The sequence below is a fragment of the Lepus europaeus genome, chromosome 13 (assembly GCF_033115175.1).
Source record: "Lepus europaeus isolate LE1 chromosome 13, mLepTim1.pri, whole genome shotgun sequence".
NCBI lineage: Eukaryota > Metazoa > Chordata > Mammalia > Lagomorpha > Leporidae > Lepus > Lepus europaeus.
The window spans coordinates 82,785,710-82,801,755 of record NC_084839.1 but is presented as its reverse complement, the minus strand read 5'-3'; the positions used below and the strand labels follow the sequence as shown (position 1 = coordinate 82,801,755).

Genomic DNA, 16,046 nt, shown 5'->3' with positions numbered 1-16,046 from the left:
TGGACATTTGGGACTAATGTATCTGATACAACTCTTGCTTTCATTCAGTCAGTCACCCAGGGAGCACAGCTTCTCAGCAAACTCTGTGACACCCTAAGGGTAGGAAGCTTCACAACCCAGGGCCATGGTGGGAAAAATGATGAACGACCTCACTTTTTGCGCACATATGTAATATCAAGTGTGGGACGCAGTGCACCTGTGTAATCCATGACCAAGACCCTAACTATTGCTAGTATCCTGCTGGATTCTCGACGTGATTGACAACACCGAAATCCGTGCTGTGTAAACCTGACGAGTGCACGCACCCACCCCGTAAGAAATGTGTGAATCCTGGAAGCGGGCATAGCTTGTGAGGCAGCCCATCCAGACTGCTCTGCCTTTGACTTCTGGTCTGACGAGCTGGATAAACTTGAACTGGGATTCTCCAAGCTGGGGGAGGGGGAAATATCCCCTGAGCAAGTGGCTGCAGGGAGATTGCAGCCTCAGGCCTTTTTTATTTTTTTACAGAAAGGATTTATTAATTTATTCATTTGAAATATAGAGTTACAGAGGCACAGAGAGGGAGGGATCACTCCCCAGAGGGCCCACAACGGCCAGGGCTGGGCCAGGCCAAAGCCAAGTGCCAGGGAAGTTTAATGCAATATGTACTCATATCCAAAAAAAAAACCAGAAATATATCAAATTTAAAATGTGACAGGGATCTCAAGACATAGAAAAATTAAAATAAGCCAATCAAAGTCACTGGAAGGAAATAAATAATAGAAATTGGAGCAGAGTGGATGCTGTGGCAGTGTCTTCAGCTGCCACTTGGAACACCCACAGCCCACACTGAGTGCCTGGGATTGAGTCTCAGCTCTGCTTCTGATGCGTCTTCCTGCTCATGCCCCTGGGGAGCGGCAGATGGTGGCCCAAGTCCTTTGGCTGCTGCCCCCCACATAGCCCAGATGGGTCCCTGAGCCCTGGCATCAGCCTGGCCCTTGGGTTGCTCACATCCCACACTGACTGCCTGGTCTAATCCCAGGCTGCTCCTGATGCCAGCTTCCTGCTCATGTGCCCCCTGAGAGTGAGGACTCAGGGCCTGGGTCCCTGCCATCTACGTGGGAGGCCTGGGTGGAGTCCTGGGCTACTGGCTGCAGCCCGGCCTTTGGGGGAGTAAGCCAATGGACAGAAGATCGCTCTCTCTCTTTCTCTCTCTATCCCCCCTCAAATAAAAATAAATACATAAGCAATTTTAAAAGATTCTTTCCGGGGCTGATTTCTTATCTGCAGATGCCTGTCAGCCTCTTGCAGACAATCAGCAGGAAAATATGAACACTAAAATCACGCCAGGAGGAAATTTTTTTTCTTTTTCAGTTTGCTGTGATAGTTAGTTTGTTGGTGGTGTTGTTGTGTTGTTGTGTAAAGAAATTTTCCATTTCGGAATAGCTTTAAATTTACAAATCAAAAAATTGTAAGCAGTACACACAGTGACTTTCCACTGCACATCCAGCTGACAGCTCACATCGATGCCTTCGTCACAATCGGTAACGACACCCAGCTTTCCTGTTGTGAACATTCGCTGTTGGTGGATGGGAAAAAAGACAGTGGGCACCTGGTGGGAAACTGAAGATGGGCTTTCTTCGGAACCACGGAGTCCCGCCCTCTGGTGTCCACTGTGATGCTCTGCAGCTCCCAGGAACACTGCTCCCCCACCCTTCCCACCCCCATAACAAAGAGCCTGACAGCAAAAGGAACCTGGGGAGCCCTCTGTCCTCCCACCTAGACACAGGGAACAGGAGGCCAGAGCACCGGGTCTTCTCCCAGCTCAGCAGCGCTGAGACTAAACCAGGCCCTGCAGCTCCTAATCTGAGCTCTTTTCTTCTTCTCACACCGCTCTCTCCGGGCAAAGCCCAGCACAGCAGGCTGCACAGAATCTCTATGTGACTTTACTGTTGTGAGCACTTCAGCTGCGCTCCATTAGGAGGCTATGATAGGGGCTCCTTGTTCTCAAGCCCACAAAGGAAAGTAAATACATACTTTCTTCCTCCCCGCTACTTTTTTTAAAGACTTATTTATTTATTTGATAGATACACAGAGAGTGAAGGAGAGTCAGAGAGAGAGGAGAGAGAGAGAGACAGATAGAGAGACAGAGAGACAGAGAGATAGAGGTCTTCCATCTGCTGGTTCACTCCCTAACTGGCAACAATGGCCAGAGCTGTACCAATCCGAAGCCGGAAGCCAGGAGCATCTTCCAGTTCTCCCACTTGGATGCAGGAGCCCAAGTTCTTGGGCAATCTTCTACTGCTTTCCCAGGCCACAGCAGAGAGGTGAAACAGGTGTTTCATACCTAGAACTCATGTAGGAGACCTGAACGTGGCTCCATCTCCCAGCTTTTGGCAGGCACAGCCTCAGCCAGTGCAGCCATTTGAGGAGAGAACCAGCAGATGGAAGAGAGCGCTCTCTCTTCACTGTGTGTGTGTGTGTGTGTCTGTTAAAGCATGGGCTTTGATAAGTAAATAAATCTTTTTTAAGAACTGTACATATTAAAAACCTGTACATAAGAAATTGGTATCTTTTAAAAATTTTATATTTACTTGTATTTAAAATTATTTCCTTGTAATACCTATAGTGTCTCTCCTTTGCTCTATGAATCTCAAATGATGCTATAGGTTCGATACTCAGAATAATTGATTTCCTTTAAAAAAGTAGGAACATGGTCATGTCTGTGCTGTTGCCCATGAGGAGGAGGAAAGGAGTGAGCCTCAGAGGAGTCACCCTGGCCCCTTCCACCCGACCCTGCAGGACCTTCAAGCCTGGCTGCTCTGAGAATCACTCTCAGAAGATGGGGGCCCAGGAGGAGCAGCTGGGGCAGCCCAGCCTCACACTTCTGCTTTCCTGGGGGGTTTGTGTTAGAGCTTGTTTCACTGTGGTAAATATAACCACTATAACCACCTGCACAGTAGTAAGTGGCAGCATCGTCACACTGCACGCCGCTGATGGTGAGAGTGAACTGTGTCCCAGATCCACTGCCTTTGAACCGCGATGGGACCCCAGATGCCAGAGTGGATGCACCATAGATCAGGAGCTTGGGAGGCTGCCCTGGTTTCTGCTGAAACCAGGCTAAGTTGTTGTTATTATAAACACTCTGACTGGACTGGCAATTGATGGTGACTGTGCCTCCCACAGCTGCAGACACGGAGGAAGGAGTCTGGGTCATCACTTGGGCAAATGTGGCACCTAAGAAGGGAAACAGAAACACAGAGACCACACTCATCCTCACGTTCTAAGAGGACGCTCCTGCAGAGACCACAATGCCCTGGCCACACTGCCCGAGGCCGTTCCTGCTGCTGGCCTTCCTTACCTGGGAGCCAGAGCAGCAGGAGCCCCAGCAGCTGAGTGGGGGCCCTCGTGTCCATGCTGGGTCCTGCCTGGCACTGCCTCCTGCATTGGGCGGGAGCAGCCTGCTCCTAAATGCCCAGAGAGGTGGGCGGTGCTCTGGGGACATGCAAATGAGCAGGGGCGGGGCAGGGCTGTGCCCAGCTGAAGGGCCCAGGGCAGCTCAGAACTCAGCCCAGGGGCTGTGTCTCCAGCTGCCCCAGCTCAGACCAGGGCTGCACAAGTTTACCTGCAGTGCGCATGTTTCTACTGGGAAATGTCACATCCCAAAGTCACTGAGGGACATTTCCAAAACTTTTGAGTTATGGGTCAAAAAGGTAGTGTAATGTATTCATGGTTATGTTGGGATTCTGTAGGAGAAAGGCCATTTTCTAGGGAATAATTAGTTAAATCTCAAAGCTGTGATAAATGATTTTACCTGCTTGTCCTCTGATGCCCTCACATTGTCCCCTCACGGCAGACCGCGGCACCAGGGAGATGGTCTCTGAGAGACGAGACTTCTGTCCACACTCACCTCTGTACTGACTCAGAATAAACATCCTCAGAACAAGTGGCTCTGTCTCTCTCAGCCTATCCTTCTCTCTCTGTGTAACTCTTTCAAGTAAAATAAATAATAAAAAGAAAAAGAAAAAATCATGCATGGTGTCAAAATTTCTTGCTTTAAAACAATCTGATCCCTTAATTGTTTTCCAAGTAGTCTCTGAAGTAGTCCCAGAGGTTTAATTAAATTTTAAATTATCTGCTCACAACCTCTTGGTTTCTGTAACAAGTCATCTAGGTTTACAAATTGTAGCTGATTTGTAAGAGTGCAATGGAGGGGGCTGGTACTGTGCACAGTAGGTTAATCCTCCTCCTGCAGTGTGGCATCCCGTGTGGGCACTGCTTCCTGTCCCAGCTGCTCTTCTTCCGTCCCAGTCATGAACCAGCGCCCTTAGGGGATGCCCCCACTGCAGGTGATGGCTTTACCTGCTAGGGCACAGCGCCGGCCTCACACTATCAGGTCTAATTCGGTCTCAAGGTAGACAGTGGCAGAGATGGTAAGAGTGTAAGACGGGACGGAAATCGTCTCCAACACAAAAGTCCTCCATGTCCTACTGCCTGCTCGCTAGGACTGTCATCTAAGGAGCTGGGCAGGGTGGCTGATTAAGGACTGTGATGGGGAGATGACACGGAAGCACCTGGTGGGAGCGATACAATCACAGTGGTCCTGAAGTCAGGAGGAGGGCCAGGGTCCAGGGGCTCTTACAGGGCAGCAGGCTGTGGAGTGACAGGAGGAGGGGCCACAGAGCAGGCAATGTGGCCATCCTGACACTGGAGAAACCGGGAACAGAATCCCATGCCCAGGATAAAGAGGAAGAGATAAGTGTGAGTTTCAGGGAGTCACCATAGGTCTGAGGAACATCAAGAAAATAACTTCCTCTCTCCTCTGTCCAGAAGAGTTCAACTTTTCTTAAGAAAATCTGGAGAAGAGGGAAGACTGGCATCATGGCACAGTGCATAAGGTTGCCACTTGCACTGCCAGCAGCCTACATCAGAGTCAGGTTTGAATCCCACTGCTCCACTTCTGATCCCATTTCCTGCTAATGCACACCCTGGGAGGCAGCAGAAAATGGCCCAAGTTCTTGGATAACTGCCCCACAGGGGAGACCAGGGGCAGTTCTGGCTCTGGGCTTCTGCTTGGCCAAGTCCTCACTGTTACAGCCATTTGTGGATGCACCAGCTTACAGAACATATCCGGGTTCCACTTTTGTTATCTTACCATCAGGGCACTGACTCTTGCCATGGACTTGTGTATAGCCTGGTTTCATGCTACAGGAACAAGAGAAATTTTAAAACCTTTGTCCTCAATCAAAGGACAATTTGGCTGTCTGCCAATTACTGAGCCTACACCTTAGTCTATTTCTTCAGGAACACAAGTGTTGAACTGACCAATTCATTCTCTCTGCCTCTGCCCCTGCCCCGGCTAGGCTGAGCAGGACGATGCTCTAAGAGGACCTGGACACCCACTGCCCCCTTGCCCAGAGCAATGGCCTTGCTCCCGAGAGGCCTCTCATATGGAGCAGAGTGGGAACACATGGACAACATGATATGTGTGTTTATTACCTCCCTGCCCACTAAAATGAGAGATATACAAGACGAAGGGCTCTGCTCCCTTTTTCTGTTTATTCTATGTCTACAAGAGATTGTGATACTGTTAGCTGTGTATCATAGTGTGCAAACACTGAAGCTATGTTATTGATCAATTCAATGAGAATTTGCTATATCATTTTGGTTAAATGATGACCTTCTAACTCAGGGATTGAAACCAAAACGCACCTATGACCTCCAGGGGGAGCCAGTGCACTGGTAGCTCAAGGTAGTGACAGGAAAAGTAAAACAGAAGTGGGGGGAGGGAGTGAGGAAGGAGGGAGGACATGGTGGGAAGTGGCATTATGCTCTCACAACTGTGCATATATGATGGGCCAGCCTTGTGTAGTGGGTTTGGCCGCCAAAGGCAGCACTAGCATCCCACATGGGCACCGGTGGGAGTCCTGGCCGCTCCACTTCCAATCCAGCTCCCTGCTTGGCCTGGGAAACTCCTGTAGATGGCTCCGCTGTTGGAGCCCTGGCACCCATGTGGGAGACCTGAAAGAAGTTCCATCTCCAGGACTTACCAGGCACATTCTCAGCCATTGAAACCATTGAAGGAGAGGCCAGCAGATGGAAGGGAACTCGCTCTATGAAACTCTGTGTGTGTGTGTGTGTTTTGTAAAACACAGACTTTCAATAAGCAAATAAATATTTTTACATAACTGTAGATATGAAATTGGTTTCCTCATAAAATTTTATAATCACCTGTATTTAAAATATTTTTCCATCTAATACCTACAGTGTTCTCTCTTTTGCTCTATGCATCCCAAATGAAGCTGTGGCTTGAATAATCAGAAAGAATAATTGCTTTCCTTTAAAACAGTAGGCTCATGGTCATGTCTGTGCTGCTGCCGCTGAGGAGGAGGATAGGAGGAGCCTCAGAGGAGTCCCCCTGGCCCCTTCCACCTGACCCTGCAGGACCTTCAAGCCTGGCTACTCTGAGAATCACTCTTAGCAGATGGGGAACCACAAGGAGCAGCTGTGGCAGCCCAGCCTCACACTTCTGCTTTCCTGGGGGGTTTGTGTTAGAGCTTGTTTCATTGTGGTACCAACTACTACTATAACCACCTGCACAGTAGTAAGTGGCAGCATCGTCACACTGCACGCCGCTGATGGTGAGAGTGAACTGTGTCCCAGATCCACTGCCTTTGAACCACGATGGGACCCCAGATGCCAGAGTGGATGCAGCATAGATCAGGAGCTTGGGAGGCTGCCCTGGTTTCTGCTGATACCAGGCTAAGCTGCTACCAATGCTCTGACTGGCTGTCAGCAGGAAGTAGCTCTAAAGACACACCATCATCCCTCTACCACTCCTGGACATTTGGGACTAATGTATCTGATACAACTCCTGCCTTATAAAAAACAAAAGGGGGGAAAGTTAGTAAAATAGCAAAATGGCGCAGTCTTATCTATGGCACAATCAAACCCTGACATCATCCTAGGCTCTAGCTCTCACCCCCACCCCATTGCTGGAAGCCAGGTGGCCACATGGCCCAACCACTGGCATCAGCCCCACCCCCATCCTAATGGGATTCACTGCTCCTACTTCCCTGCCTGACCCCTGGGAAAGTTTAAAAGTACCTGTTCCTGACACGTCTCTCACTTTCTCTTGGTCTGTGTCTCTGTCTGTCTGTCTGTCTCTCTCTCTGTCTCTTCACTCCCTTTTACTTCTTCGCCACTTCCCTCTGGTTGTCAGGTTTCCCCCAATAAACTCTTTCCCTTAATCTAAGAAAAAAAAACTTATCTCCTAATTCTTTTCCATGCACTTTCTGAAGTAGTCTACCAGATTTAATTAAATACTAAATATTCTGTTCACAATCACCTGGATTCTGTGACAAGTCAACTGTTTTTTTTTTTAAGAATTATTTATTTATTTGAAAGTCAGAGCTGCACAGAGAGAGAAGGATTGGCAGAGAGAGAGAATCTTCCACCCGCTGGTTCACTCCCCAACCGGCTGTAACGGCCAGAATTGTGCCAAACTGAAGACGGGAGCCAGGAGGCTCCTCTGGGTCTTCACACGTGGGTGAAGGGGCCCAAGACCCTGGGCCATCCTCCATCGTTTCCCCAGATCGTAACAGAGAGCTGGATCGGAACTGGAGCAGCCGGGTCCCGAACTGGTGCCCTCATGGATGCCAGCACTGCAGGCAGCTGCCTCACCAGCTAAGCTACAGTGTTGGCCCCTGACAAGTCATCTAGGTTTACAAACTGTAGCTGATTTGTAGGAGTGCAGTGAGGGGCTGGCGCTGTGCACAGTAGGTTAATCCTCCACCTGCAGTGCGGCATCCCATATGGGCACTGGTTTGTGTCCCAGCTGCTCTTGTTCCGTCCCAGTCATGAACCGATGCCCATATGGGATGTCGGCACTGCAGGTGGTGACTTTACCTGCTATGCCACAGCACCAGCCCCACCCTATCAGGTTTAATTCTGTCTAAGGGAGACAGGAGAGGAGATGGTAAGAGTGTAAGATGATTGGGGTAGCCCCATGGAACAGTGTTCAACCCTCCACTTGTGGCGCTGGCATCCCATATAGGCGCCGGTTCTGGTCCCGGCTGCTCCTCTTCCATTCCAGCTCTCTACCTGGGAAAGCAGTGGAACGTGGTCCAGGTGTTTGAGCCCCTGCACCCGCATGGGAGACCAGGCTTCTGGCTCTTGGCCTCTGTGCAGCTCCGGCCTTTGCGGCCATTTGGAGAGTGAGTCAGTAGAGGGAGAACCTTTCTCTCTGTCTCTCCCTCTCACTGTCTGTAATTCTACCTCTCAAATAAATAAATAAAAACTTTAAAAAAAAAAGGTGTAAGACGGTACACAAATTGTCTCCAACACAAAAGTCCTCCACGTCCTACTGCCTGCACACCAGAACTGTCATCTAAGGAGCTGGGCAGGGTGGCTGATTAAGGACTGTGTTGGGGAGATGACACGGAAGGACCTGGTGGGGCGATACAATCACAGAGGTCCTGAAGTCGGGAGGAGGGCCAGGGTCCAGGGGCTGTGACAGGGCAGCAGGCTATGGAGTGACGGGAGGAGGGGCCACAGAGCAGGAAGTGTGGCCATCCTTACGCTGGACAAACCTGGAATGAAATCCCATCCTCGGGAGCTCCCATAACACCACAGCCCTGCTGCCTCCAGGGTTTCTTCCAGGGAGATCTCAGAGCTCCTGACCATAATGATAATACCTGGAGTTGTCTGAGCCAAAGAGAATGGAATACTTCATTGCAGCAACAATTCACCAAGCAAACACCAAGGAAGATAACGCCTTTCACCTCCCTCCCTGATCATGATCGAGGCTGACATCACAGTTTCACTTTGTTTTCATCGGGGGTCTATTTGGACAAGAGGCAAACAGCGGTTCATTGTAAGGTGAGTTAGCCCAACATTCTTGCTAGATGCAATTCTCCAGGGCAAAATACGTGGATGATCTCCCTTCCATCTCTACCAGAGGGCTCAGCAAGCAAAGTCACCTGGGGTTTGAAAAGCTTCCAGAGATTTGTACTTGGTGGCCAAACTGCAGAAGGAGCTGCATGGAAGATGTGAGCCAACATGGACTGAAGCAGGGGTGCAGTGAATGGTGCATTTCACACCATCCTGGTTGTGCCTCTGGTCCTGCTGTGCAAGCCAGGGCCTCCGTATAGAGGCAACATTGCTAATTGGAAGGAAAATACAGAAATATGTACTGACCTGGGTTGCATCAAGCCTGCATATTCGGGCACTGTTGCACTCTACACAAACCATCCATGGCTCTGAGATTGGACCAGGAGACAAGCAGAATTCCCGCCTATCAATCAGTATATGTAGGCAGAGGGGCAGGGGAGAACCACCTGTGAGTGCTGCAGGCAGTGAGAGCACCAGCGCCCCCACCCCAGGGCTTCCTGGACAGGGCTGAGGACACGCGGGGCAGCACCTGTGCCTTCTGCCCCAGAGGTGCTTGGCCTCCAGGAGAGATCTGAGAGTCTCTGTGTCTACGATCTCCTTCTCTGACGGCCGTTCTCCCAGGAAATGAAAGGCCATGGTAAGAGTCTACTCACCTGGATTTAAGTATTTTTGATTGGAATACCATAATATTTTCTCTTCAGCTGTATGAATCCCAAATGATACTGTACACTCAAATACTCCAGGAGAATACTTGCTCTCCTTAAAACAGTAGGGACATGGTCATGCCTGTGCTGCTGCCAAGGGGGAGAAAAGGAGGGAGCCTCAGAGGAGTCACCCTGGCCCCTTCCACTCAACCCTGCAGGACCTTCCAGCCTGGCTGCTCTGAGAATCACTCTCAGCAGATGGGGCCCAGGAGGACCATCTGGGGCAGTATCCCACATGGGCACTGGTGGGAGTCCTGGCTTCTTATCTTCCAATCCAGCTCCCTGTGTGAGACCTGAGCCTAAATCAAGGTGTAACTATTTTAAATTAGGCCTCCATCTTGTAACTTGGGCGTCTCCCGACTCATTCCTCGGGATCCTAACTCCCCGAGCCATACCCGTGCCCCCCAGACTGACTCCCCATGGCCGACCAAATGGGGCAAGTGGTCAGATCTCCTGGACTTCAGGACCCGGTAAGTCGCCCTGGGGCGCTCTGTACTCAGGCCCGCCTTTGTGCGGAAGGGGAGGCTTCTGTTGCCCCCCTACCAGGTACCTGTCTGGTGTCTGCAATGGAAGAGAGTACGTATGTGGTGTGAATGTGTTTGTGGCTCCACGGCCCTGCGGCTACGGAGTCTGAATGGACGCTAACCTGCAGCTCCGTGTTCCCCAGGCAGGCGAAGCGATCTCACTCCGGATCAGTGCCTGTTCCGGAGGTCTTTATCTCTTGTTTTGTGCAACCAAGGGGGACACATCATGGGAAAATTCCATTCAGAACCAACTGTTCTAAACTGTATGATAAAAACTTTTAAAGGGTTACAAGCATGAAACTGTGTTCTAAGTAAAAACGAGGGATATTTTAGACTTTTAACTCTCTCTGTATTGTGGTATGTTAACTCCAGCCCTTTGCTGGGAGTGGAGGGATGAAGGGTCAGCTGCCTGTCGGCCTGGGGTAGTGATAACTTAAAATTCTCCTAAATCAAGTTCATCTCTGGTGAGCTTTTCACCCGGGACACCCCAGCCCCCTGGCCCACAGTCACTCTTGGGACCCGTCTTGCAGCTGCCGGAACAACTCTGTTTCAGAGGCGGTACCAGGTATCTTAAACTTGTGCCTGCAGCAATGCCAAACAGGGGCCCTCACCAGGAATATGAAGAACAGGACGAAGCCTGTTTGGAGGCCTAGAGATAGACTTTGCTAAGTTACTACCCAGCAGAGGCTAAGGATGCCTGTTGTTGCCGTTTGTGCTATTCAGGCTGGGTGGAGTCCTTCCACACCAGAACAGAGAAAGCCAGAGAAGGCACCAGGGTTTTGCTGATTAGGGTTTCACCCAGGTGTGGGCTGCCTACCATTATTGGGAGATTAAAGCTGAAATTTAATGTGTTGCCTTGTCTAAAAATGTTGTCTTAATTAGAAGATTTTTGACAGGTTGTTCCAAAAATGTAAATCAAAAAAATTGGTAGATAAAAAACATCACAAATATAAAAAATATGTACTTAATAAAAAAAGGTTTAAAAAAATTTTTAAATTAAAAAAACATGGTTTGTAAAAATGACTTCATCCTAATGGCTAGTTTACTCTAAACTAAAATGGAAAAAAAAGTTTTAAGTAAGTTACAGAAGGTGTGAGGAAGTCACAGAATGTTATAAAAAATTTTTTGGTTACAAAACTATTAGTCTATTTTTCTTTGACATAAAATCAAAATCTGATCCTCTGTTAAAGCAATGAGTTAAAGTAATCTATTATGTTCTCTTGATGTCTCCATAAAATTCTAATTGTTTAAAAACAGCTAAGTTTTTTATTAAGAGCTATGGGTTATTTAAATGTGTTTACTTTCAGGCATTTCAATAATCACCTTGTAACAATGATAAAATTCGGTCTATATTATGTCATCATGTTAAAAAATCTTATTTCAACCAGATATTTTGGATTTTGAGCCTTCTTGGCATCCTTGACAGTCATTCAAAAAAAATTAAAATTTCAAACATTTAAACTTCGACAATTTACAAATTGGCCCTTGGAAATTGTCAAAGAACATATGTCTCTCATCTTATAGAGACACCAACTAATCAGGCTATTTGGACTATACTAGAAGTACTGTCAAGATGTGAAGTGGTGCTAAATTTCAAGTTTCTATAATATAAAATGGCATTAATACAAACATCTGAGAATTAAAAAGTCTAATAATCTTGTGTTACTAAACATGATGGTTATCTTAATGAGAAAGCCCCAAAGGCCTAAAGAGTTAAATGCTTTATAAAATCCTACAGGTGCTTTCAAAAAATACTGTAAAGTAAGCAAGTGCCTCTTGTTGGTTAATGAGTTTATAATTTCAAATGTGGCAACTTAAAGTCTTGTCATCCACAGTTTTGTATATCAGATTTGCTGCTCATAAAACTAAAGCATTGTTGGTTCTGTGTTTAGCTGTCCTGTAGGTTCTAATGAACTTTTTCCAGCCATATTTATTGTATTTAGTACCTTGGGCTGGCTCTGTTAACAGATAAAGCCAATAATGTATTAAAGTTACCAACTGAGAGTATGGTTAACTGAGGTTACTAAAAACAAAAAGTAATTCAAATCAATTGGTAATTTACAAACAGGAGTTAGATTTAAAAAAAGCTATTATTAAAACTGCTATGGTCTATTATGTTATGTTGTATATGAATACATATTGTATGTCTACATGGAAAAATTTATTGAGTTTTATTTTTAATTGGCTTATAGATAAAAGATTGTCCATAAATTTAAACAGCTAAAATTATTCAAAGATATATTTTAATTCATGTGACCTGAATCTCTGTATCAGATGTTTTAATTTTGTTGGTGGAAAAAAACTAAGACATTCTATATGCTTGTGCTTAAGTTTGGTTAAACAAGCTACATTATGTTAGATATTTAAGAAATGTTCCCAAATATATGTATTTTTAATATTTATGAAAGGCATTGGACCTTCTGGTAAATGTTTTCTTAAGTTGCTATCTAATGGTTAAAACTGTTTGCCAAGTTTTCATGTGAAATTGCTATTGTCAGTAAGCGATCTGGGACTTGCTCCCTCATTTCTCTATTCTAAGCCCAACTTGTTCTCTCATTTCTCTATTCTCTTCGAGGTAGGAAACTAATTCTATCATGAAGGGATCTCCAAGATGCAAAATTTGATGTTAGATCTTATAAAAAAGATGGCTAACATTTTTCTGTAATAACATAGCCAAAATAAGAGCTTAAATTATAATTTCATAGCGAGGTTTACTTCACCATCAGCAAAGTAAACAGTAAATAGAAAAGACCTCCCTTTCAGAAAAGTAAGTTTTAAATAAGGACATAGCTTTCCTCATGGGCATTGTCTACCTCAGAAAAACTACTGCAGAACATGCCTGTGACTATAGACTTCTAGTTGAGGCCACCGAAGATTAGAGATAGGACCTGAGCACCCCCTTGACTTGCATCCTCTGGTCTGCTTTAACAAAAACCAGGAAAAAACTAGGCATCAAAAACAATGGGTGGCAGGCCTATTAAAGGCTGCTCTGTACAGTGATCCACCCTCAAGAAGACCCAACAGGCCAGTCACTGCAGTGGCTATCAATGTGGTAAGCCTGGGCTTCAGCAGAGGTCAGCTTGTGAAGAGCCCTGGCAGCTCTGCCAAGAGTTGGATCACTGGAAATGGACCTGCCCTGGAGTCGAAGGATGCCCAGGTCAGAGCCACAGATCTTGTCAGCTCTAAGCTGAAAAACTTCACTCAGCCTAGCTTCCAAAGTAACCACCGCTGGAGAGGGGACGGCAAAGTAGGGTCAACACTGCAGGCAGAACTGTAAGTTTCCTGTTAGAGATGCCACCTGCCTTTACCCAGCCAGCTCCCTCCCAGACCAGCTAAGTAATGGAAGTCAACAGGGTGCCTTCCCTAGGAGGTTCGCACCTCTCTTAGGATGTACCCCATGTAAAAAGATAAATAGGTCTGGGCCTCATAGCGGCCAAGGCCTTAAAGCCCCTTCTGTCAGTTTCTATTTGGCTTAGACAGCATCTTTCTGTCCTTTGTTATAGACCCTGACTAGAAAACAAGGGTTAGCACAGTTCAGCTTGATGGTGCTGTGATCTCAATACCAGCCCCTAGACGAACAGGCCATTGAAATGGACAGAAGGGAACCATGATTGGTCCCCATAGTTACCAGTAGAAGGGGGTAATGTGAGACCTGAGCCTAAATCAAGGTGTAACTATTTTAAATTAGGCCTCCATCTTGTAACTTGGGCCTGACTAGGCCCTGAACCCTAAGCCAAAAGTGAATAAATGAGCTCACCTTGCAATAAACTCTCCTAGAAACAGCCGATTAACAGATAACAGAGAAATACCTAGAGTTCCTGGTGTCTTCTCAGGTCAGATAAGGAGATTGATAGCTACCCGAGACCCTGCAGTTCGGCACGTACACCCCAGCAGCTCGGACCCTATGCTTCGGCCAATCAATTCAAAAGGCATCAACTCCAAAGCCATCCAACCACCTTTAGTAGGTCCGTTCCCGCCACTGGATGCACTAATCAGTTCTAAGAGATGTCCTTTGAATTTCCCACAGGATGAGATGATTGGCTAAATGGTACCATGATGTATAGAATATCTCTGAAAACCCCATAAAAACCCTGTTAACTGAAGGGTTGGGGCTCTCAATTCAGACCCGCTGTGTCGGTGTTGATTGAGAGACCAGGCCGGACCTGTAATAAAACTCTCGTGCTTTAGAGCGGTATGGGCTCCTTGGTGGTCTTTGGGGACAACTGACCTGGGCATTACACCTGCTCGGCCTGGGGAAGCACCTGGAGCTGGCCCACGTGTTTGAGCTCCGGCTCCCATGTGGGAGAATGAAAGGAGTTCTCTCTCCTAGCTCAGCCAGGCGCTGCTCGGCCATTGCAGCCATCTGGGGAGTGAACCAGAGGATGGAAGATAACTCTATCTCTCCCTCAAAATCTAAATCTCTCTCTCTCAGTGTGTGTGTGTGTGTGTGTAACAGAGACTTTCTTATTTTAGCACATTTTTATAGATTTTATTTATTTATTTGACAGAGTTACAGACAGTAAGAGAGAGTGACAGAGAGAAAGGTCTTCCTTCCGTTGGTTCACTCCCTAATGGCCACCATGGCCGGAGTTACGTCGATCCGAAGCCAGGAGCCAGGAGCTTCCTTCCTGATCTCCCACGCAGGTGCAGGTGCCAAGCACTTGGGCCATCCTCCACTGCCTTCCTGGGCCACAGCAAAGAGCTGGACTGGAAGAGGAGCAACCAGGACTAGAACCTGGCACCCATATGGGATGCTGGCACCGCAGGTAGAGGATTAACCTAGTGCACCACTGTGCCTGCCCCAGCACAGACTTTCAATAAGGAAATAAATCTTTTTTAAAAAGTGTAGCTATGAAAATGATATCCTTTATAGAATTTATATAATCACTTGTATAAAGTCATTTTGCATGCAACATCCATAGAGTTTTCTCTTTTGCTCTATGAATCCCAAATGATGCTCAGGCTTTGAATACTCAGAAAGAATAGTAGATGTCCTTTAGCACAGTAGGGACATGGTCATGTCTGTGCTGATGCTGCCAAGGAGGAGGAAAGGAGGGAGCCTCAGAGGAGTCACCCTGGCCCCTTCCACCCGACCCTGCAGGACCTTCAAGCCTGGCTGCTCTGAGAATCACTCTCAGCAGATGGGGTCCAGGAGGAGCAGCTGGGGCAGCCCAGCCTCACACTTCTGCTTTCCTGGGGGGTTATTTTTAGGGTTTCTAACACTGTGGTACCAGCACTACTACTATAACCACCTAGACAGTAGTAAGTGGCAGCATCGTCACACTGCACGCCGCTGATGGTGAGAGTGAACTGTGTCCCAGATCCACTGCCTTTGAACCGCGATGGGACCCCAGATGCCAGAGTGGATGCAGCATAGATCAGGCGCTTGGGAGGCTGCCCTGGTTTCTGCTGATACCAGGATAAGTAGTTGTTACCATAAACACTCTGACTGGACTGGCAACTGATGGTGACTGTGTCTCCCACAAGTGCAGACATGGGTATGGAGTCTGGGTCAGCACTTGGGCAAATGTGGCACCTGAGGAGGGAAACAGAAACACAGAGACCACACTCATCCTCCAGCTAACCCAGCTCAAACCAGGGCTGCACAAGTTTGCCTGCAGTGCGCATGCTTCTACTGGGAGATGTCACATCCCAAAGTCTCTGAGAAACTTTCAAATACTTTAAATGACCTGGAAGACAAGATAGCATAAAGTATTCATGATTACCCTGGGATTCTGGAGGAGAAAGTCGCTTTTCTAATGAATAGTGAACACTTTAAGGCTGAGGTCATTGTCTTTACCTGTCTTTCCTCTGATGCCCTCACATTGTCCCCTCACGGCAGACCGCTGCACCAGGGAGATGGTCTCTGAGAGACGAGACTTCTGTCCACACTGACCTCTGTACTGACTCAGAATAAACATCCTCAGAACAAGCGGCGGCCAGAGAC

The 16,046-nt window shown here is 47.4% G+C and overlaps 1 gene segment (V, D, J or C); it reads right to left on the bottom strand.

Moving 5' to 3' along the window:
* Positions 1-229: 229 nt before the first annotated feature.
* LOC133772400 (Ig kappa chain V region K16-167-like) lies at positions 230-3,395 on the bottom strand. The segment is given in 3 exon segments: positions 230-288; positions 2,863-3,216; positions 3,341-3,395. Coding segments are annotated over 3 exon segments (468 nt in total).
* Between the last annotated feature and the right edge of the window lie 12,651 nt (positions 3,396-16,046).